General features: G+C 47.5%; 2 protein-coding genes across 3 annotated transcripts in view; one reads left to right on the plus strand and one right to left on the minus strand.

Moving 5' to 3' along the window:
* The first annotated feature begins 46 nt into the window (after positions 1-46).
* Positions 47-2,820, plus strand: LOC120957540 (sorting nexin-14-like). The gene is made up of 7 exons (XM_040379794.2): positions 47-304; positions 366-498; positions 565-1,423; positions 1,511-1,799; positions 1,859-2,098; positions 2,160-2,341; positions 2,417-2,820. Exons 1-7 carry the CDS (start codon positions 192-194, stop codon positions 2,803-2,805), a joined length of 2,205 nt encoding a protein of 734 aa, XP_040235728.2. The 5' UTR covers positions 47-191; the 3' UTR covers positions 2,806-2,820.
* Positions 2,821-2,959: 139 nt separating this feature from the next.
* Positions 2,960-21,573, minus strand: part of LOC120957542 (uncharacterized) — a 35,525-nt gene continuing 16,911 nt past the window's right edge. Inside the window, exons 3-4 of one of the 2 annotated variants that reach the window (XM_040379796.2) lie at positions 10,672-10,893; positions 2,960-3,561 (exon numbers count right to left, since the gene is read on the minus strand). In XM_040379796.2, the coding sequence (XP_040235730.2) occupies positions 3,499-3,561; positions 10,672-10,893 (285 nt within the window). In that variant the 3' untranslated portion in view covers positions 2,960-3,498. Of the gene's footprint in view, positions 3,562-10,391; positions 10,894-21,573 lie in introns of those variants that run through there. The other variant, XM_049608724.1, reaches the window with a different exon arrangement.

Consider the following 21,573-nt stretch of genomic DNA (forward strand, 5'->3'; position numbering starts at 1 on the left):
ACAAACAATGCTGTCGAGAAGGGACGCTGAACAGCTGACTGGAAATGTCAAAAGGGTCAGGCAGTAGCATATTTTTTGCATAGAAATCATTTATCTGTAGGTGTGTACAGCTGTAAATTTCGTCTCGTGCACGCTCGAGCTGCTGATAAGAGTGGGTTCATCAAACGATTGGTCTATCCCGCGCATCGAGCATGCTGTTTTACCATGTGAAAGAGGTGTTGTTAAAATTTTATCAAGATGATATTGCTCGTGTTATTGCTGCAGCCGTGTTAACTGTTGCCCTCGTCTGTACGCTTTATGTGAGGTAAGAAACGGGGCTCTGGTCTGGTAGCTTCCGTATCTTCTAAACTTCCTACTGTCTATAGCTACATCATCGGTCTGACGATTCTGCTGTTCTTCATCCACGGCTGTGCGGCGGCAGTGTTTGTACTTAATCACAAGGAAACCTTCGGACGATACATCCAACGAGCAAAGGATTTCATCGGATTCAAGGATTATGTAGGTCGCTCTTGATGGCTGTGCGAAATAATTGGTCCGCTAATCTTACCGTTACCTTGATTCCAGGATGCATCCAATCGTCACGAATGCGATGTCTGCGGCAACGATCGATGCCCACGGCATAACCGGAACGTGCTGGTGCCGAAACCGTCGGCAGGCTTTTACATCGAGCAACCGCTAGACGACGCAATAGATAGATTCTTCACACACATACTGGACAGCTTCATCCGGAGCTGGTACAATCAGGTAACGCCAGACGAAGAGTTTCTGTACCATTTGAAGTCCACCCTGCGCGATGCGCTCTGCCGTTTGGTGCTGCGTGCCAAGGAAATAGATGCACCGGGAGTGATAATGAACCGCTTGCTGCCGACCGTATTCATACACTACGAAATCATTGCAAAAATGTTGCTCGTAGACCGCGTTCCCATGGACAAGCTGGCAAAAACGTTCGTTATCGACGAGTATCCCATCCATCCGGCGGTACTGAACCGTGGAGCCGAGATCAACTATCTGCGGGGCGTAGCGAAGGTGCTGATTCCGAGGCTTTTCACCGCAGAAAATACGAGCTGCAAGATTTTCTTCAACCTTATCAAGGAACTGTTGACATTCTGGGTGCTGTTACCCATCATGGACGTTATCGCGGATCCGAATCTGATCAATCTGCTTATCATAATTGCCACAGATAAGCGTGCGAAAGATGGCACTCGTAAGGTGGGCGATGCGGCGAAAGTACCGCATTGCGAGAAGGTAAAAATTTTGGATGATTTCGTTGGTCGCAGTTTGCGAAAGCTAGAATGTGGTGTGCCGCGAGATGTAACGGTTCCGCAGGAAATTCTTTGGGAAGATAAGGACAAACTGTACTACTTTATGCAGTTTCTCATCAAGGAAGGTTCTGTTGAATTGTTGCAATTTTATCTGGATGTAGGTAAGGCAAATCGAACGAACAGGTGATATGTGAATAGTCAGTCTGGAAACACATTTTGTTAAACAATTCGTTTATTTTTCATTACAGATAACTTGAATAAAGAATTGGAAGATCCTCACATCACTACCGACCCTACGAAGCTATCCTCGTTGCACCAGCAATCGGAGAAACTGCTTCAAAAGTACCAATCGATGGTAAAGGCAGTCGACAGTCAGTTTGATGGTGAAGAAACCACGCCAGTCGGTACGCTGACGGAAGCACACGAGCGAGTACGGCTGAAGCTGGAGGAAAAGTGGTTCAAACAGTTTAGCAAAACGTCGGAATATTTCAGCCTCGTTTACGGAGGTCGTGAAATAAGGGAACCACACGATAAAAGGTACATGTAGGAGAAATTGAACGTTAGAGCGCTTTACAAGCGGTTTGTGTGTTTTGTAGGGGAAGCGATGGCACGAGTGGCAGTGGAACGAAACTAAGCACCAAATTCAAGGAAGTTATCCGGGGAGCCGTTGATGGTGCACCGATAGAAGCCACCGAGTCGCCCACGGTATGGGACGCACTGAATGATGTCCATCCAAGCAACAACATTTACAACTCCGTCACACAGAAGCTGCGCAAGGAGAAAGGCCAAAGCTTGGATGTTTTTATGAGCACTTTTATGCATTCCATTGAGCAAAGGTAAGGCGGTTTGATGGGTTTTGGGGCGCAAAATGAAATAACATCGCATTACTTATTCCAGTCCCGACATTGGAGAGGATGTTGTGCAGGAGAAGGAACCGGTTAAGAAGAAAACCAAAATCCCTGGCCAGAGCGTTGTGTTTGGGGATCTGTTCGAGCTGAAGAAGGCATCAAAAAATACTCACACTACAACACTGCTGTCGCACAGTGTCCGCGGACCGTCGCAATGTTTCGTTTACATTCGTACGTACACAGTTGGGTGCATTTCTCAACAGAACATAAGCTTTAAGATTATATTTGTATTGCAATTCTCCACAGTGGTGAAGGTACTTAATGCGCCCTTCCTAATCGTGCGGCTGGCGCTGGCGTTTTGTTGCGTTTCGCGCAAATCCGTCGACACGCTGATCAACTCCCTCACGGCGAAGCTGATTCGGGCTGGCCTGAAAGAAAGCCGTCTAGCGTTTCTCATCAATCTGCTACGGGAGCACGTATTTCTGCGGAAGCAACCGGAACCCACACCGGCCATGCTGCTGAAACGGCAGCAAGAGGCACGAAAGCGACTGGAGGACCTGCGGGGAGGGCTGGGCAATCTGGCCGATGTGCTGCAGTCGCCGGTGCTGAACAAACATCTAATGTATTGCCTGTTTGATATTCTGCTGGCGGAGATGTACCCGGAGTTTGACGAATCTCCGAGCGGCAAAGATTAGATGTACTTGTCCCTGTTTGAGGCTCTCTTGCACTACTGAATAAAAGTATGTGTTACGCTAAAATATTGTGCGCTTTCTTTCCTTTCGTTTCGGATCGTTGCCGGATGCTTCCCAACCGAGGCGTCTTTTTCTGATTGCTGTCGAAGGATATCGAATGCTACCGGCAGTAAGCAGGAAAAGACAAATCGGTCGAAAGACGGATGTGGTGATTACAACTAATCAAATCAGTACTTTGTAAGCAGCTCTAACTGTGTTTGCATTCCGTTGGGCGTTCGCTCAGTTGTGGCTCATTGACGTGTCATCCCCACAAGGCCATTAATTTACTCCTTCCACGTGCCGTCGATCACGCCTTGTTTTTACATTTGCAGCATGGTGTAGATCGTTTGCCTGCTTGTGGACTTCATTGCGTGTGCCATGTTTAAACCCTTCAATACAGTCCGGTCTATGTTCGGGGGCCGATCCTGCAAAGAGAGGAGCAGAATGCGAGAAATTCCTATAAAACTGTCACTCTGTGGAATCTTGAAGGAATGTGGTCAACCCCGCAGCTAGTCAGCCAGTAGGGTTTGCGGGTGATAGAGCGCGTCATCTCTAGGGGACTGCTCGCGTCTAGAGCAGTCAGCAGTCGTCTCGCGGGATGGGCTGTTACTTTTACATTTACGACCATCGGTACACCCACAACAGCATAGGATTCCTTTAAATGTTATTGTTATGTCTAACGGGCGCACATAAACCACGGGCGGTTTGGGTATCGGGAGTCTGAAAGAGATGGGAAAATGGAGAAAGTTGGAAATTAGTTTAGGTGCACGAAGACTCCCGAAGAAGCGTGCATAGAAAAATGCATCTTAACGCTACTGGGAATGGTTCGAGATAATTTACGACCGCTTTTTACAGCACGGGCGGGACAGCTACTAAACAGGTTACATTCTCGTGAGTGGGGATATCGTAGTTGTTCGGTTGAATGATGAATGGTTGCAATAATCGAGAGTTGGTGCCATTTTGGGAGACACCCAGATGTAGCATTATACATTGTACATGGAGCACTTTAAACAATTTCCTTCCCTTGCACTAACTAAACATCAAACCATTCCAGAATGGTTCTTTGTAGTTTAACATATTGGAAAGATTTTAATTTACACCACCTCAAAATGATGGATCGTGCCATGGGATGTATGAAGCAGGGAGCATGACAAGACGTACCCTGGTTGGCAGAAAAGCCATAAAAGCTAGATCTCAACCTGTGCTGATGGTTTTATGTATATTTAATGTACTTCAGCCTGCCTTTGGATATGCGGCGCTCGTGTAAGGGGAAGGCCCTAAAGCGGCACACGTAATGGTTCGTTGAATGACACCCAAATGGCCAAAAAAGGTTGGGTTCGGAAGGCGTCGTTCCTTGCGCAGGGCTACGTCTAATCTCTAGCCCCGACTTTGGGGAGAACGGACGGAAGGAGCTGATCTATTTCCTGCCCAGCCTTCCCACAGCCCGGCCGAAGGGAATGTGTAAGCGATTATTGAATTTGATGATGATTGCTGTGGTGTTATGTGAGATAAATGAAGTCATTCGGTATTCGACCAACCCACCCCACCCAGTGAGCAGTGGGGATCACTTCCATTTGGTGGGGGAATCTGTGCTCGGTGTGACGTTGCTGGTGAGTAATGGAACGCGATGAAAGGTGAGAACCAGCGAAAGGAAAGACACCGATTATAGACGTCCATCGTCACGCCGCTTGTGCGTTACCTTCGGAGGGTCCTCCATCGCCCAGAGGGAGCACACAACCGTACCCGGTTCTGTTTTATGTGTTGCCATGAAAAAGAGTGTTTACACTGTGTTTTAATTTTAGGCAAACGCTGTGAGAAAATGGCTGCCTCAAGAGTGGCCGTGGCGGGCAGATCAACAAGTACGAAAAGGAGAATTTGAATTTTCGGACCAGGCTTTGATTTGATCGGTTCGAACACGATTCGGTTTTGAGCTTCAATCCATTTATATCCATTTGAGCGGTCATCGGGGAGCTGTGGAAGAAGCAATAGAACTCTGAATGCGTTTCAGCATTGCAAACCATCATCGTTTGGTCGGTTGCCTAATTGTAGTTTAACGAAAGGTAAGCAGAACTCTGCAGCGAATTTTCCCATCAAGTCACCCCCGGTATCGGGATCAGTGAAATCCTCCTCTCCATGGTATCGTTCCTTTTTCTATCAATCACAAACTAATTCCGAGCTGTCAAATATAGTCGATCCCATCATGCGGAGGAATTGAACGCAGCCGACCGCCCGTCCGTCACAGTAGGCCCACAATGCCATGGATACTGGGTGAGCCGAATAGCCGAAATACCTTGACCAATAAACCTTCGTTTCTAGCGAACAGTGTGTCTTTGATTTCCGCCGAAAGATCAATCAACCGCACACAGCCGCTCGATGAAGCGGCAGCGGTGGCGGCGGCGTCGGTGCATTTTATGTGTGTTTTCTGTTCTGTATTTGCCCGAGTGAACGGATTTTACGAGAGCTGTGTAACGAAGTCCCGGGCACTGGCTTTATACTGTCTAAGTCCCAGCAGTAGCGGAAGGTAAGCTTCGAATTTGATACCGAAAAACAATAAATTTATTATGACAAGTATTTGGATTGGTTTCGTAAAAAAAAACGAGCAAATAAATGTCCAACGCTAAACAGTCGCTCCCACTTAGAAGGTGAAGGGCCTTAAAAACGCAATTTCGTTTGCAATTGAGCAGAAAGGATTCCCGTTTGGCAGAGTCAAAAAAAGAAAAAGAAAAACACCGGCTCAAGGCAACTGAGCAAGATGAAGAAGTATCGCTATCACTTTCGATTTCACCCCAAAAACACGCAGTGACTTCCAATTTTGTTCAGTGCTTTCTTGGATCTTACCGTGGCGGGTCGTGGAATTGGGGCTGAAGGCCGGTGCAAACGGCGAGAACAGCGAGTGAAGTAATTTATCATTTTTCACACATTGTGGTGCCGCGCTGCCTTCTCGCGGTTAGTGCGCGGCGGCCGTACGATGAAATTGTGTGTTGATGGTGTTACTTTTGCGCCATTCGTCCGTCCCGTCCCTAGCTAGCAGGCTTTGGGGTGGGAAGAGAAAGTGACTGGAGCTGGATGATTCTAACCTATCCTCCCTTCCAACCACAGACGGCGGATTTCGGCGAATTTGGGTTTTGGATTTGGACGGGTTTTGACTGTTTTCATGTTTTCGTCTTTGCCCGGGCCTTTGGATCGGTTGGACTGTATTTTTCCCGCAGCTCGCAAATAAAAAAAAAATAAAAAGAACCGGCCAAAATCGTCGATCATCTTCGAAATGATTCGGCGTGCTTGGCTGAAACCACGGGGGTGATGGGAACAGCATGGTTGAATTTGAAAAATTATTCCATTTAATTTATCAACCACATCGGTAGGCGGATGGAGGAAGGAGAATGGCAGTTCTCTTTTGGCCCCCTTCTGCGAGTTCCCCCCCCCCTCCCCCACTTTACTCACTGTGGTGTTTTTCGGTCTTTTTATTTATGCTGAGATTTATTTGTCAGAGATTTGTGCCAAAAATGAGTGCGGGATGTTTTTTACATATGATTCGGCAGAATTCGCGTCTGTTTCATCATTGCCGGTTGTTGGTTCGGGAAATGAAACACCCGAACGTCTAGGTTAAAAAAACGTTACAGTTGCGTGAGGCTAGGAGGGGAAAAAGTAATATTCTGTTCTGTAATTCTAATATTCTGTCTATTCTGTTCTTTTCTTTTGCATTTTATTTATCTAGGGAACCCCAAGGAACTAGGAAGAATGTGAGAATATGCGAAAAGCGTGCCATTTTCCATCTCTCCCCTCTATCCTCCCTGTGCGCTTATGCGTGAGATCATTTTTCATGGCAACAGTCAGCCATTCAGCCAGTGCGGTTACGTGATGGGGAAGGAATTTTCCGATCCGGCACATGGAATCAAATAACAATCGACAAGAGAGGGTGCAGATGGTTCGCAGATTTGTTAATATAGCTTGCGGATTCCCTTTCGGATTGCTTATTGCAAACACACTCGCGGAACGCTCCTTTTGCCTCCGATGTCTTGAAATATTGCATGTTAATGACTATGGCTTGGACTGATTGTTTCGACTGAATATGTGAACAGCTTTCGGCCGAACGACGGTCTCCGGCCGTGCTTCGCCGTGCTTCCCATTACAACATTGTATGGCATTATGGTATGCTGTAATTGAATTGTAAGGCGCTCGCCTTTTCTACAATGCAAATTATTTAAGCGTTAATTTTTAATGATCTCCTTGTTCCATGCAAGGCCAAACAATTTCAAGCCACCCACCTTGGTAGTGTGTTGCGTGCAGTGGGAAAACACTTCCTGATTCTAGCACTTCCTGCCGAGGGCCAATTGCAAGATTTGCTCTGCCCTGCCCGCCCTGTGCACCTCACATGCACCCGGGCCTATGGTGTGGTATTAAAATTATGGCATCTAATTATAAATCCTCACATCCGGCCGGCTTGCTGACACTGTCACCGTTGTTGCGCTGTGCAGAAGACGGGGATGAAATCGGGCAGATTTCTTTTTACCCTTTCAGCTGTAGTGCATAAGGGGAAAATTATTTTCATCATCACCTCGCACGGTGGAAAGTGAAGCTGCTGCGGCTTGCTTCTGCCTCACACATCTCGCTCGATCTCTTTCCATCAACGATTCTCCACTCCCCAGGCAGAGAAGTGTTCGTAATGGGTTGGTGGAATTTAGATCCACTCGTTGCGGTGCGTATTTATACGCGCATTCGTGTCACATGTGTCCCGGTGCGTTGCGGTGTTACGCAAACGCGCAGCGTATGCGTTGCTGGTCGTGGTTTCTGCCAGCGTTTTGATACTACGCGCCAGAGCGCCGTACGCCGTGGTGATCAGAATCGCGTTCCGTCCCCTTCCCGCAAGTGCGGTGGCTCGCGACTCCCCCTCATCTTAATGAATGAAGTCCGGGGGTTTTGCAAATAGCGAAAGCATTGAGACTGCTTTTATTTTTATGAATGAAGTTTGTACACCGCTTCCCGTGAATGGTTAGAGGAAAAGTGTGAACCCCTTCGAGGTCGTGCGCAGAGCCAGCACGAGAGTGCTCTCGAGTGCAGCAGATTAATTGAAGGAAACAGAATTAGAACCGAGCGGGCACCGGGGTGCCGCTGCAACGGAGGCAAAGTCGGTGTCAAACGTCGACACCTGTCGGAAGCGCACTGCCGACACTTTGTAGAAAAGGTATTGACGGTGATCGGCTGCGGTACTGCATTTTTTCCAGGAAGTATAGAATTCAGAGTAATAGAAAGGGGGAAAACTCCACGCATTACAAACACCCACGGGACATTCTCGTCATTTCTTTCTCGTCCGGCATTGCCCTTTGCAGGTGCTGACCGGTGGCAATTTACTTTCCCGATCAGCTTTACCGGATCAGTCCATTCATCGATTTTCCAGTGACCTTTGCCATCCCTCGTGGTAGGGTTGTTTGTGTGTGTGTGTTTTTTTTGCAGCCGTACCTGGTGTGACTACAATGTACGGTGATCGGTGCGTGTGTTTCTATAGGTACTGGTCTCACCCCCCGTTAGACGTTTTAATTACATCATGTACGATGGTTTATCGGCTTTTGTGGGACTGGCCCGGGTATAGGGGACACATGACTCCACGTGACACTTTTAACGCGTTTCCGCTGGTAGACCGCGATCAATCGGTTCGTTTAAGCGGAGTAGTTCCGTTATGTGCATCCGGAAGAGGGATTGAAGTTTGACGTGGCATGTGTAGAATGAAAAATGAATTACTGTATTCTGCGTCCTACGCAATGTTTTTTTTTTTCTATACCAGCCCCAATTTTACTGTAGCTGCATTTGGGATAAAATTGTTCATGTGGGCGAGTGCATTGGATCATCGGAATCTTTTGTAAGCGGAACTGCACCCATTTCTCGCATACACACACGCCTCTGTCCGTAACACGTGGCACTAAAGCGCTCATCAGCTGCAGTCGATTATCGGCTGGAGTTCGCCTTGCATCCCACGGGTCAGAAACTCAATTTCATCGAGCGCTTTGAAGCTCGTTTTTAATTAAACACAAATAGCGTCCCACCGGGGGTGCATTGTGCGAGGATATGAAAATGATTGCCACGTGCTCGCACGGCCCCTGCGGGAGAGGGTACATGCTCACGGAAGCCAGAACACTACATTGTACTACTATCGGTGAAGCGATAAACGTTTTTTGCAATGCAAAAAAAAAGAAAGAAAGATGAAAAATGCACAATTGCACAGTCGAGAAAGGCAAATAAAAGCGTGCGCAAGTAAATCGAAGTGCGTGGACAAAATAATTGGCGCAAAAGCTGAGGCGGAACAAAGAGAAACTTTAAATGATTTTCATCAGCAGTTTTCAAGCCGCTCGTTTTTGTCTGTCTGTTGTTTGTTGGCCCAACAGACGGATACGTCGCTTCGCCGTTTCATTTTTCCTGCCAATGAGGGCGTTGCTGTTTTCGACACGAGTGATTGCATTCCCTTTCTGCTCGCAAAACTTAAAAATTGATTGTCCTTGAAAAGAGCGACGAAAAATGAATGACAGTGAAAGAGCGCGAGAGAGCAAGAGAGCGAGAGTGATGGGGAGAGAGATGGGGCGAGAGAGTGCGAGAGAGGGCGAGTGGAACATATGTCCCCGTGCTTTTCCCCGAAATCGCTGCCTGGGAAACATGAAGCGTGGTAATTTCGTGGAAAATGCAATTTAATCAAAATTAGTATTGTATTCATTTCATGCGGCGTCCGGATCGTGTTCGTTTCGGGTTGATGGGATCACTTTTATGCGTTCGAGCTATCGAACATCATCATCATCATCATCATCATCATCAGCAGCAGCAGCATGGCTGCAGAAGTTTGCGCGTAGTGGGTTTTACATTCAACGGGGGACAAACGGAAACAAACGAGAAAAGTGCAGGTTCCAGGTAGCGGTATCTCACACAAAATGAGTAATATGTGTGTACATGTCCGTTTCCGTTTATGACAGCCGGTGTATACCTTCTGTTGACTGCTTTCTTCACCATAAAAGTGACACCATTTTGTGGTTAAATGGTGCGGTTAAAATTTGTGCTCTCCATACTACCGGTGTCGTTACGCCTGTGTGTGTGTGTGTGTTCCGGAGGGAGTTGCAAAAATACGTATATGAAACATGCTTTGCCAAGGCGAAAGATGGGCCGATTATGTCGAAAGCATTGAACCGGCTGGCATAGGGTGCTGCCGACCGTAAATTTACAGTTCAAATGTTTGCGACCTTTTTAATAAGAATATTATTCATGACACAGATGTGAGCCAGTCCGCTGTCAACGGCAGGAAGCGGCTCTCATCACCTGCGAGCGCTGGCTTTACCCCCGTCTGACAGGAGATTTGGGTGCGATGAGAACCTAACCTTCCGAATTCCTCTACATCAATGGTAATGGCATTGAAATACGTATCCGATTTATTCTATGTCGGGTGATAATTATTATACTGTGAGAACGTATGAGCAATCATGACGCAAATACCATTTTATGAAGCAAACATGAAAAGTAAGCTTTTCCATCCAATGGAAGCAAAAATCTTCATATACGCTCTTAAATTGGTTACGCTTTGGAGCACATTTATTTCATTTCTTCATTACACTATCATGTGACTTTTGCCGGTACGTCAGTCCATTGCAAAAACATGTGATGCTTATTATTCACCCTTCTGATGGCAAAAGTTTAACAGTAAGTAAAGTGAGCCAACATGAGCTTCGCAGCGCAAGGAAGCAAACCGGGGACAATTTCTTCATCCTTACTCCTGTTTCCACAACAACAGCACGCGGGAATGGGACATGGCGTGGAATGGCGTGGAAATGTATGCCGGGAAGGTTTAATAAAACTTACACACTTTATCGCAGTGTCGAGCTTGCGTCGAGTGACATGATCGGAGTTCTCATTCTTCTGCTGTGACTTCCGCTTCGTTCGCAGTGGCAGAAGCAGCAGCAGCAGCAGCGTATAGGAAACTGGTGCACAATCGTGACGAGAATTTTGCTGTCGTATTCGAGCCAAGTACTCCAAAGCGGGAAAGTGGAAGTCTGTAGGCTGAGCGTACACTTTTCTGGTGCCCTGGAAAACAGAACGACAAAAGCAGACAAAACAAATCAGTTGGAAAATTAACATCATTTTTCGCATTTCCCTCTGGTAGTGGTGGTAAAGAGGGAAGAGGTTGGGTGTAAAACTTGCACGGTTGGAGTGCTGTACAAGCATCGTACGTGCATAGTCGGATCTTGAGAAAAAAAAAAACAACTTCAAACTGTAAAAGTCAAGTAGAAGTAAACTAGCAGCAGTGTGTGTGTGTCAAAGCACAACGTAGCAATGCCGATTACAATGCAATGCCGAACTTGTGCTTCTGATGTGCCGCTCCGCGCGGTAGTTCGCTGTAGCAAGGGCTGGGAAAACTATCAACATTTTTGCTCTCAGATAGCTTTATGATGATCACAGTGTGGCAAAGTTTCTTAATCACTTGAGCGGGAAGGCTGGGAGGAAAATTGCAGTGTTGCAGTGCACCCGAGCGTAAAGCTTCCAAACCTCTCAAGTCAGTTTGTGTGCACTTCTGTTGCTTAGCGGTCTCTTAAAGCAACGTTGTATACAGCTCGAGTTTCAGTGTGGCAGTAAACCATCGCCTGCGTAAAAGATTCAGCACCGTCTTTCGATTTCTTTCGCTTGTAATTCGACGAATCGAAACTAATTGCCACGCCGGCACGCCGTCCGTGAACGGCGAGCAATCATAAAACAACATAACGCCTAATGGCCCCATCGCGGTATTACACACACACACACACACACTGGGTCTTTGCTAAACGACACTTTGGCTGCATCTCCAAACACACCATTTTAAACTAATCTCCAGCACTTCGTCCGACGTCCGAGTCTATTAATTCATGGAATTAGTAGCGTGCGCTAATTTAGCATTTTCCCAAAGTTGGCGGATGCGAATGTCCGGTTACATGGGCGATTAGATGAGGGAATTAAGAAGAAAAAGAAGTGGTAAGGAGAAGAGTTTAGGAAAACGATCCACCGACCGCTCGGTCGGTCCACCTGTTGAACATTTGTCACCAACGAGAAGGAAGAAGCACATGCCGGTAGCCGGTATAGGGGCAGCGCGAACATTTTGGAATCCTTCGTTGGCCCACGCGCTCGCGCTCGTCCTCTCCCTTTCTCTCTCTCTGTCTATCTCCTTCCCTCTGCGTCTACTGTCCGTGGCCAAATTCCTAAACGTTCTCCAACAGCTCGTACGTACTAATGTTTATCAAAATAAATTAGCATGTTATGAATAGCTTGGACATGTCATTTCTCGTGTACCGCTCCGGATGTGCTCTCCGTACCATCCGGGTGCGCGCGTTTTGTATGTATACTGTTGTGTTGCCGTTGCGTTGTGTGCTTCCCGGCTTTTTTTTTGCAACATCCCACCAGGGGTTTGGTCGAGCTGCTCTTCTCGGCACTCCAGATGGTTCCCCGAGCCGTGTGGAGAGCGGAGCTAGGGCAGCGGAAGCTAGCCGGGCGTTTGATTGTATGTTGAAACGTTTCATCTCACAACAACACATTGGGAACGATTTTATGGTAGATTGGTACATTCATCCATTCTCCGTGGTTACCCGAGGGGATGGGCGAGGCAATCATTTAAAAGTGTACCGAAACGGAGAGAAAATGAAAAACAAAGCAAAGCAAAGCTTTCTCAACATTCAACAATGGACCAAAAATAACGCTCATAATTATTAATCTTTTCGCGGAATGGATTCGGCTGCCCGGTACGCTTGTCGTGTGCCGCTCGGGGTGGTGTGCGTTGTTTAAATAATTGTTTTCTCTCAAATTTCCTCCAAACATTGTACCGGTTTGCGGACCAACACCCAAACGACCATCCTCAGCGGGTCGGCACTTGATGGATCATAACGCTTGCTGAAGCACACTGGTGTGGTCGTTTCCTTTTGTCTCGTGGAAGCGAAACCACTGTAGCCATGAACGATTCTGACACGGTTCTGGCAAGATGGAAACCAGCCAATTCTTCAAAAAAGAAAAACAAACCCGGGTAAAAACCAGGTGCACACAGACCTCTGCGCCACTTTGCTGCTGGCCATCGCTCAACTTGGACTAAAACAATAAACAATCCTATTGTTCGCACTTAATTTCATCGAATTCGACCGCACGGGACTGGCCAAGGTGGTCGCGGTGGTCGGTGTCCGCAATGGAGACGCATGGTTGTTTGTTTTTTAATTAATCCAACCGTTCCGGGGGGCAATTAATTAGCACACTATCCACACACACACACACACACCCGGACGCATGGGGACTTCCAAGTGAGCAAACTAGAGGATAGTGGGGTGCGCAATATGGTAGATTTCATTGCCACAAACACACGCACGTACACGCACGACCCAACCCAGGACGGTTGTCGTAAGTGAATTCCTTGTACGGTTAACGACGGTCACGTAAGTATGTGGGAAGAAGTTTCGTGTGGTTTTGCGAGGATGCAAGTGACAATGTGGGGTAGAGACAGAGAGAGAGAGAGAGCTGCTAACTTTCTACATTAAGGCGTGGAAGGTTGGTATTGGTTCTGGGGCTAATTAATGTATCTCTGCCGCTGTTTGGGGTCGGCTGCTTAGTAGAGAACGGACGCTCAGTCAGTCCAGCAAAGTCGTATCATCTAGTGAAGTAGATACTGATTCAATGGGAACGGATTTTATCCCGATGAAGTTCCTCTAAATATGTCCGTAGCAAATCAATAGTACAACCACAATCATCGGACGATGAATTCCAGGAAGAAAGCAGCTAGCGGAGGTAGAGTTGGTCACGTCGAGTTCAAGAATCAACGAGAGTACGGTCATCTGCTCGATAGTCATTGACCGTGCTCGGCTTGGAAGGATCGTATCGAAGGCCACATTGACGAAGATGAAGGTGGTGATGGGCCACTTGGGACACTTAACTCATTGCAAGAAGTGGTCAAATGCATTCTTCCAGAGCTACTCTGATTATTCTGCTTAGAGCATAGCGGAGTGTCTCAATTGCACCGTTAGTCGTTGCAAGTGTTGGCCGTGTTGGCATAAAACGGAAGACGGAAAAACGGTTACCATTACGTCCGTTTTTCCGGGAGGAGCATGGGTGGATTTTCATGGAGACAATCGTGAAGACAGTAACATCACGTAGCAAGTCATGCCTGGAGTGGGGTTGGGAGGGGTTCGATTCTCATGTGAATCTTTGTTGGCAGCATGCCACGAGCGACGCAACGAGTGGCTTGAGCTGGTTGTACGACATTGATTTTCAACCCGAGTCGATGTGGCTGAACGATACTTGTTGACAAACCTATGTATGAAGTTGTCACGCTTAATACAATTAATGTGATCCTATCTTGGTGTAGGGAATTGATTCTTAAAGGCGACAAGCCGTTGCATAGATCCAGCCCATTCTCTCGCTCGGCTCAGGAAAAATGTCTCCGTTTCCCGAAAAATCCGCATTGCAGTAGACGTTCTAGAATGAAGGCAATGGCGCAACATGAAGATACTCGCTATTGAAGTGTTTCCCGGCGCTTCATTACAACAACGGCGCGTGGAAAAGCGTCGCTAGTCGATCGATCTAATTAGGTTTCATTTTGGAAAACGTTTAGCATACAAATGAAGTGAACCGTTTTTCATAGCGCCAGGATGGAGGGTTGTTTTTTAAAGCATCCCTTGTTGCCGCTCGTGGAGCCTTCTAATGACAGCGCAAAACATCAAAGCCAAACACACTCGCACCGCGTAACAGGTTCCGTGCCGATGAAGTTGGAAGTTGTGATTTGGAAAGTTTTCAATTGCATATTTTAAAACCGCTTTTTCGACGCAAATGTGAGGAACCGGGGAAAGAAATTTAAGGATCTCGTGCATATTAAAATGCTATGCTGTGTGTGTGTTTGTGTGGGGCGTGAAAAATATGACTAAAGTTTTGTAGAATATGAGAGAAACGAATATTTAAAAGCCTGTTGAAGGCACACAAAAAGTCGTACGAACAAATTAAATTTATTACAAAACCAAACGCTTGCAGGAGAGTGCAACATTCAATTTTCAGTAAAGCACGAGCCGGGCGGGCTAGTACGCTGCCAACAACAACGGAATCTTTAAACGAACGTCAGGTTTGGCGATGGAAAGCAGATTGCTTTATTGAGCGGAATAAAAAAAAGCCGACCTCCATACCACCGAATGCCCATCTCCCCCGATCCGGGGGCTGACGATGTGTAAATGACGTGATAATGCTGCCCAAGCTTTTCCAACCCCGAGAACGATGGACGGACGGGCTAATTTTTCAGTGTCATGCCCTGGTCAGTCAATAAATTGCTCTCTCTCTCTCTCTCCTGTCCCGGGTTCAACCGCTCCGCTTGTCCCGAGCTACCTGGGAAAATGAGCATGCATAGGATCATGCACGTGTGTGAGTGTGTGACTGTGCTTGTGGATTTTCCAGCTTAATTAACGCTCAACAGCAGACAAATCTTGCCCTGAAGTGGTGGCCTGTGTGCGCGTGTGCACGTTCGTGCAGCTCACCGCCGTACCAGATGGGTAGCCACATTTTCGACGCGCGGCGAAAAGGAAACCACCGAGCCACTGGCACGATCTTTGTGGGGCAATGTGGGCGGCTTCTCGTTTGGCCCCGCGTGAACCTTTTGCGGAGTGTGTGCGTCACTTTCCCGTTGCTCTTTTCGGGACATGGGACAAAAAAAGGCAACACGGAAACTTTGATGCTCCATGGGAAAACATTTGCGGCCAGCAGCACCAGCAGCAGCAGCAGCACAGTGACGAATTCCGCTGGTACGCTATTAATTATCACACCTAGCAGGGTAAGCGTAGGGACAGAAATGTTCCCTCCGGGTTTGTGGAACTGCGGCATACCGACAAGGAACAAGTATGAACGTCGGAGCGAGTGTTCTGATTGTTTGTGGTATAAATAGCTGGCTGGTAGCTCGCATCGCTCTCGAAGACCGAGGGTGGGAGGCCAAACTGGTCGGAAGATCAACCGCGAACGCCAGTGAGATGAGCCTTCTTTGGGGTTCATCGGCATGATAACCGCCCGCCTCCTATAGGAAGTAGCACTTCCGTAGCATTTGCTGTCCTGCCAGTGGGCCCACTCATCAATGCCACAGCAACGATGTCACAAGGTGGTGGGAGTAAGGCCCACGGATTGGACGCAAGGAAGGAAAAAATAAACCATCCGATAGGGGCAATCTCTCACTGCTTGCGTTCGGGCAAATCTCCGCTTTGGTTGGTGATGTGTTGCTGCTGTAGATAATTTATGATACCACACATATATCTTACGTCGAGTGTGTCCGCGCTCAATGATTTTTCCCCAGTACCCGCACGTCGGCAGCGGTGGATTGCTTCGGGGGGAGAGGTAAACTGGTTGAAAAATAAAGCGTTTACACGCGGACTGCTGGTCCCGTCGGTGCGGTCAGAGATGATTCCACACCTGTTTTATGAACAGTTTTCATTTCCATTCCCTCTTCACGTTCCCGATTTTCATGGCTGTATTGCGTTGAAGGTGACGCACCGTGTATCGTAATCGTGCTTGTTCTTGTTGTTTTGCTTTAGTTCAACATTCAGCTTGAAGCGTATTTAATAATAAAAAAAATCGAACAACATGAAAACCCTTTCTGGTCCAACCGAAAACAGTTCCCTCATCTTTCGAAACCTCACCTCCGGGCAGGCTGTTGGCTGCTTCTTCCCCGCACAGCGCACCAACGCATCTCCCGGAAGAGTGCGTGTGCGTGCGTGAACGTCATAAACAAAATTTATCACACCGAGTCTCATCCTCGCTTTCCACTCGGCAGCTGCACTTTCCAGACCCAATTTCCCAATGACATAGGGGCGCGTGCCACTGGGCGTCGGGTGCCTGAGTCGCCGGAAGGTGCATTGCCTAGCCCGTCGAAAACAGGGCTGTTTTTTTCATTTTCCATTTCGGCAGTCAATGTTTGTCCCGTATGCTTTTCTCGCCTCGCGCGCTAGGGTTTGTTGCTCTCAGTCGGGAAAATTGAAGAGTTATGGTGTTAATTCTTTCCGCTCGTCAAATTCAAATCACTATAAATCTAATCTGGATCTTTTCCATATCTTTTCTCTCGCCGCCGCCGCCGTGGCATGTGGAAGATGAAGGGATAAAGTTTTTTGGTTTATATCTATGTGAGTGCTTTCCAACACAAGGTTTTCCCACAGCACAGCACAGGGGGAGCAGAGTGTCCGGTACGGCCAATCTTGTGCGCCCGATCCGTGTCGTATGTGTCGTTGACATCCTGCGAGCGAGTAAAAGAGTTAGGACGGTACGGCTCAGTTTTACGAGGTGCCTACAGTGATTTCATTTTTGTTTCTCCGGATTGCTCGGCTAGCGGTGAGTGTGTATGTGTGTGGTATGTGTGTTTATGAAAGTTCATTCAAAATAACATCCCCAGAGCGTCGGTTGTGGTTTACGGAATGGTTGAACGATTGCGCTACGGGTTGCTCAGAAAAGCATTCCGAAATCAAATTTAGATTGTATCACGATAGTAAAGATGAAGAGTTTATTGCTCCACTAAATGGCTGCTCGCGGCAAACGTTGCTGTCTGCAGCATTACGTAGTCGTATGAATGTGAGAGTGGGCTTGCCGACTGTTGATTATGATTTTAGATCCAAACTGCTTAACTACTCATTCGCCAATTCTTCCCATCACAGTTCGCTACGCTCTCTATAAAGCACTGCTTGTGCTGCTTGTTGAGCATCATATACTGGTGAAGAAAAAAGTGCTAATTTCCTACGCAAACTTTCGTTTCGGTACTGTGGGGGGTGAATTTTCCCTCCAAAGGCATTTAGCGTACGAACTAGGGCAAAGTCGCACTAAATGCCGAAGCAAACAAAAAAATGGACTCCCCATAAAACCAACGCCGGCAACGAGGGGAGCCAGAAAAGATGAGGAAAAATCTCGCAATTTCGGGTCGGATGCTGGAGTGCTCTTAAACTTTTTTTTATATGTTCAGCTTAGGCACGACAGTAAAACGATGCTCATTTTTGGCGCGCTGTCAGTTATTGCTTTACACATTCGTACATGATTTATATGGCGATGAATTCATCGGGCAAACGATACCCAAACACGGGAACAACTTCATGGCCAATAATAATGCAAACGATCATCGTAAGGCGAGCTTAAACATTTACGAATGATAGCAGAAATTATGGCAGGCATTTAAAACAAGTTGTATAATGATTGATGGCATGTCTTGTTTTTACTCAAATTGACCTATGCTAGTAAAACATTTAAAATTTGGTGAAAGATGTCAAGACACCTTAAATGTTTATCAACCCACTTTCTAGAGTTTTTTAGACTTCCTGAATCTTCCTGTAAGTGAACATATGCTCATCACGCTCCTTTGTAATATCTGCCCCAATCAAAGATACAACAATTAATCTCCCGCCAGATCATAAACAAGTCTGCAACGAGTTCTTTGTTTCTGATTGCTCACAATAAATAAGAAACAGTACACACTTTGTACTCGTGTCACTATTTTCGATTCAAACTCACTCCCACCTGATGTGACCCGGTGCCGTATGTCACATTCAAAAATAATGTCGGTAAAATATGTCTTTCTAAGTACCTCACACGCATGGTTGCGGTTGAACATGAACACGAAAAAAAAGAAGGAAAAAAGAAAACCCATTCCTTTGGATCATAAATTTCGACCCTCCTTCTCTTTCATTGTCGTACGCGGGCCTCAACACGCGAGAGCGGATAATCTTTCACTTAGAGAATTAATCTCAATTGTTTCGTGGCAGCACACCCTTTTCGTCATAAATTTCGTTGAATTTCGCATAAATCTAATTCAACTGTGCCACGATCGGGAGGGAAATGAAAGCAAGCAGAACAAGAGAACAAGCGCTGAGGGCAGGAGAAAGAAAGAACATTCATTCTCATCCCGCCGACTCCCAAGCTAGTGATCAGCGGAGATGATCGTTCAAGAGGCCGCCCGGCACAAGTGGCTTCTGGTCGTCGAGCTAGAATTCGATTCAAATATCTTTTCCACCGCACACTGCACAGGCCTAGCCCGAGCACGTTGTACGGTTACAGTTTAAGGCTTGGCCAGCAGAAAACTGCTTCCCTTTGAAAAGGGGGATTAGGAATGTGTGGTGTAAGTTAGCGCCACACGAGGGAGGAAGCGGATGGCAAGCGGGCGGTACACGGTACGGCGTGTATCTTGTGCTTCAGTAAAAATAGCCCCGGCAAACAAACACCCCGCCCCGAAGACGTCGCACCGGACGAGCGAGCGCGCGCTCGCGGCTTGGTGTAGGGATCGCGCATACTGAAAACATTAAGACGCGTAAAATTATCGTAAGGAAAACAAAGGAAAATCTCCCACAACAGAGGGAATCTTCAGCGTGTGTTCGGATGGCTGTCGAATGCTGACGGTGCGCGTTCCGCGTCGTCTCACCAACACAGCGGCAGCGGGACCGGCGTACGCGTTGATCAACACCGAACGGCAAGCAGGGCAACCGTCCATTGATCTCTCGGATCGTTCACGGATCGGGGAGGAGAGCCCGGGGTGGGCAAGGTGTCGGTGTCGAGTACTATTAATATTTTGTGTAATGCTAAAAATAATAACATACATTTATATCTCGCTTTCTTGTTGCTTTCTATCGTTGCCGGGTTCGCTTTTGTTTTTTTCCCCTGCGATCGCGGTGGCGATCGCGAGAAAACCATATTTATGTTGGGCATGCCGTGCGTGCGTATGATGCGGTGGCGTCCATTGGTTCTTGGAGCAGCGCAAAGAAATTGAATGTTTACCAACCATTTCTCGTAGGGGTTTTCCCTCTGTGTGTCGATGTAAATTGGTAAGGCTGGTTTAAAGATTGCAATCCGTAGCTGATCGCTGGTACACTGCTCGTGTACCATTTCCAATTGCTAACAGCTCTTTCGGGGGTTTATTTTTTGTTTCTTCTGCGTTTGTCTTTGATTCTTGTTCGACTTGTCTAGGTCACTTTAGCTTCGGTATGACCTGATTTGCGGGTGGTCGTGCTGTCGTGATTGCGTGACGTGAAATGCATAAAATGATGGAGGCAGGAATTGTTCTGTTGCTTGCTGCTGTTGGTTTTTCTCACAAGCACGCACGGATGCTATTTATTATCGCAACAGCAATCGTCCAACACCACTTCAGTGGTGGGTGACGCACGCAAGACAGATAGTAAATTTTAATTATTTGTAAAGAATTTAAATTGCTTCGGAAGCATCCGAAAAATGTGCCCGTCTTGGTGAGCGCGCGCGCGCTCGCGCCGGCAGATTCAAAGTATTTTTCATCCATACCGTGCTGTCATGTTTGGGCATTTAATGGCGACTGGGCTTCTGGCGGGGAATCGGACGGGCTAGCGGGAACTAGCTCTCCACGGGGACGGTACATAACCAAGACAAATGATTTCGCTTCTCGAATTTCAATCTAGCGGTACAGTGCGCCGTGTACTGGTCCAACGACACAGCAGCACACACGCGTGTATTCCTGCTTTATGTAAATGGACCACCCCCGAGGTGGAGCTGCACGCGGTGGATCATTAAACATAGCGAAAGACTAAGCGAAGATCCCGAATTGCCGCTGTCACATTCATTTGCGCGAGTGAGGGCGTATGCTGACGAGGGAACGGCGTTTGATGGATCCACCTTCGCTCGACCGCGGCGGTTGCGGTTGCGGAAGAGTACGAACGATCGGCGGGAGGGGAAGGATGACGACTATGGGAATCGTAAATTTGTCAGACAGGCCGTCCGGTGCCACACCACGGGACCGCCCTGCTGAGACCAAGCCGAACGTAAGGCAATGGGACGGAAGCACATTATCAATTGAAATTAATGAACTTGTACCCGGGCAGGCGCTGCCATGCCGGTACAGTCTTCGATGGATTCCGATGCTAAATGATGTATGCGCTCGAGGATGACTCCATTACATTGCGGTCTATCCATCCGGATGGGCGGCAACTGCATACACCCACCGGAATCTGCAGTGACGTTTTTTGGCCTGATTTCCCATAAACATTGGAGTCGCGCGCGTTCCGTGCTTTTTTATGCGCTACGTGCAGAAATTATGTTTGCCTTGACGATGTCATCGGAATTGAAACGAATGGACGCAATTACCGGACGTGATTCACTTTGCCGGCGGTGGAAAACTGCCAAATCGGCGTACAAATTAGATTGTTTTCGTGCAATCCATCCAACTCTCCGGCTCGGCCCGAAAAAAAAGGCTGATTATGTTCGGCGAAAGTGGGTCGTGAAACGATGTTAATGACGTTATAAAGAAAGCCGTGCTGCAAGATCTTCCCACTGGCGTGACGAAGGAGGGACGTTTTCCATCATGGGACAACCGGAAGCGTCGCTCGAAGTCAAAGCTCGCTAAAAGAAACGGGGTCAGTAAACCGATCGGGCGAAGAAGGACATCCACCTCGGCAAACTGTGCTGAACCGTGAATTGTGTCATCGGATACGACGGTTCGAAACGGCGCACTGCTCCTGCTACGCGCTCGATTTACGGCTTGTTGGTGGAGGGATGCGATGGATTGTCGTAAATTTCCTTCCTGATCGTGCCGTAGACGAGCAGAGGGCAGAGAGCGGAGAGAAGTATTTTCACTCACTCACTTTCAGAGAGTATTTTCACTCCATTACTCGCGGTAAGCTGTGCAGTGTACGTTTGTTTTTCCGGTGTTTTGATCAACTCTGGCAGCGACGGTGTTTAATGGACTTTCAATATCGATGCTCTGCATTCCCGGGGAAATCACTTCCTGACAGCAAGTGCGAG

The sequence above is a fragment of the Anopheles coluzzii genome, chromosome 3 (assembly GCF_943734685.1).
Source record: "Anopheles coluzzii chromosome 3, AcolN3, whole genome shotgun sequence".
Lineage (NCBI taxonomy): Eukaryota > Metazoa > Arthropoda > Insecta > Diptera > Culicidae > Anopheles > Anopheles coluzzii.

Excerpts from the sequence above, each read along its gene's own strand:
- LOC120957540 (XM_040379794.2), top strand. The coding sequence starts at position 192 with ATGCTGTTTTACCATGTGAAAGAGGTGTTGTTAAAATTTTATCAAGAT. Across the intron at positions 499-564 it reads TCATCGGATTCAAGGATTAT|GATGCATCCAATCGTCACGA; the intron begins GTAGGTCGCTCT and ends CCTTGATTCCAG. Across the intron at positions 1,424-1,510 it reads GCAATTTTATCTGGATGTAG|ATAACTTGAATAAAGAATTG; the intron begins GTAAGGCAAATC and ends TTTTCATTACAG.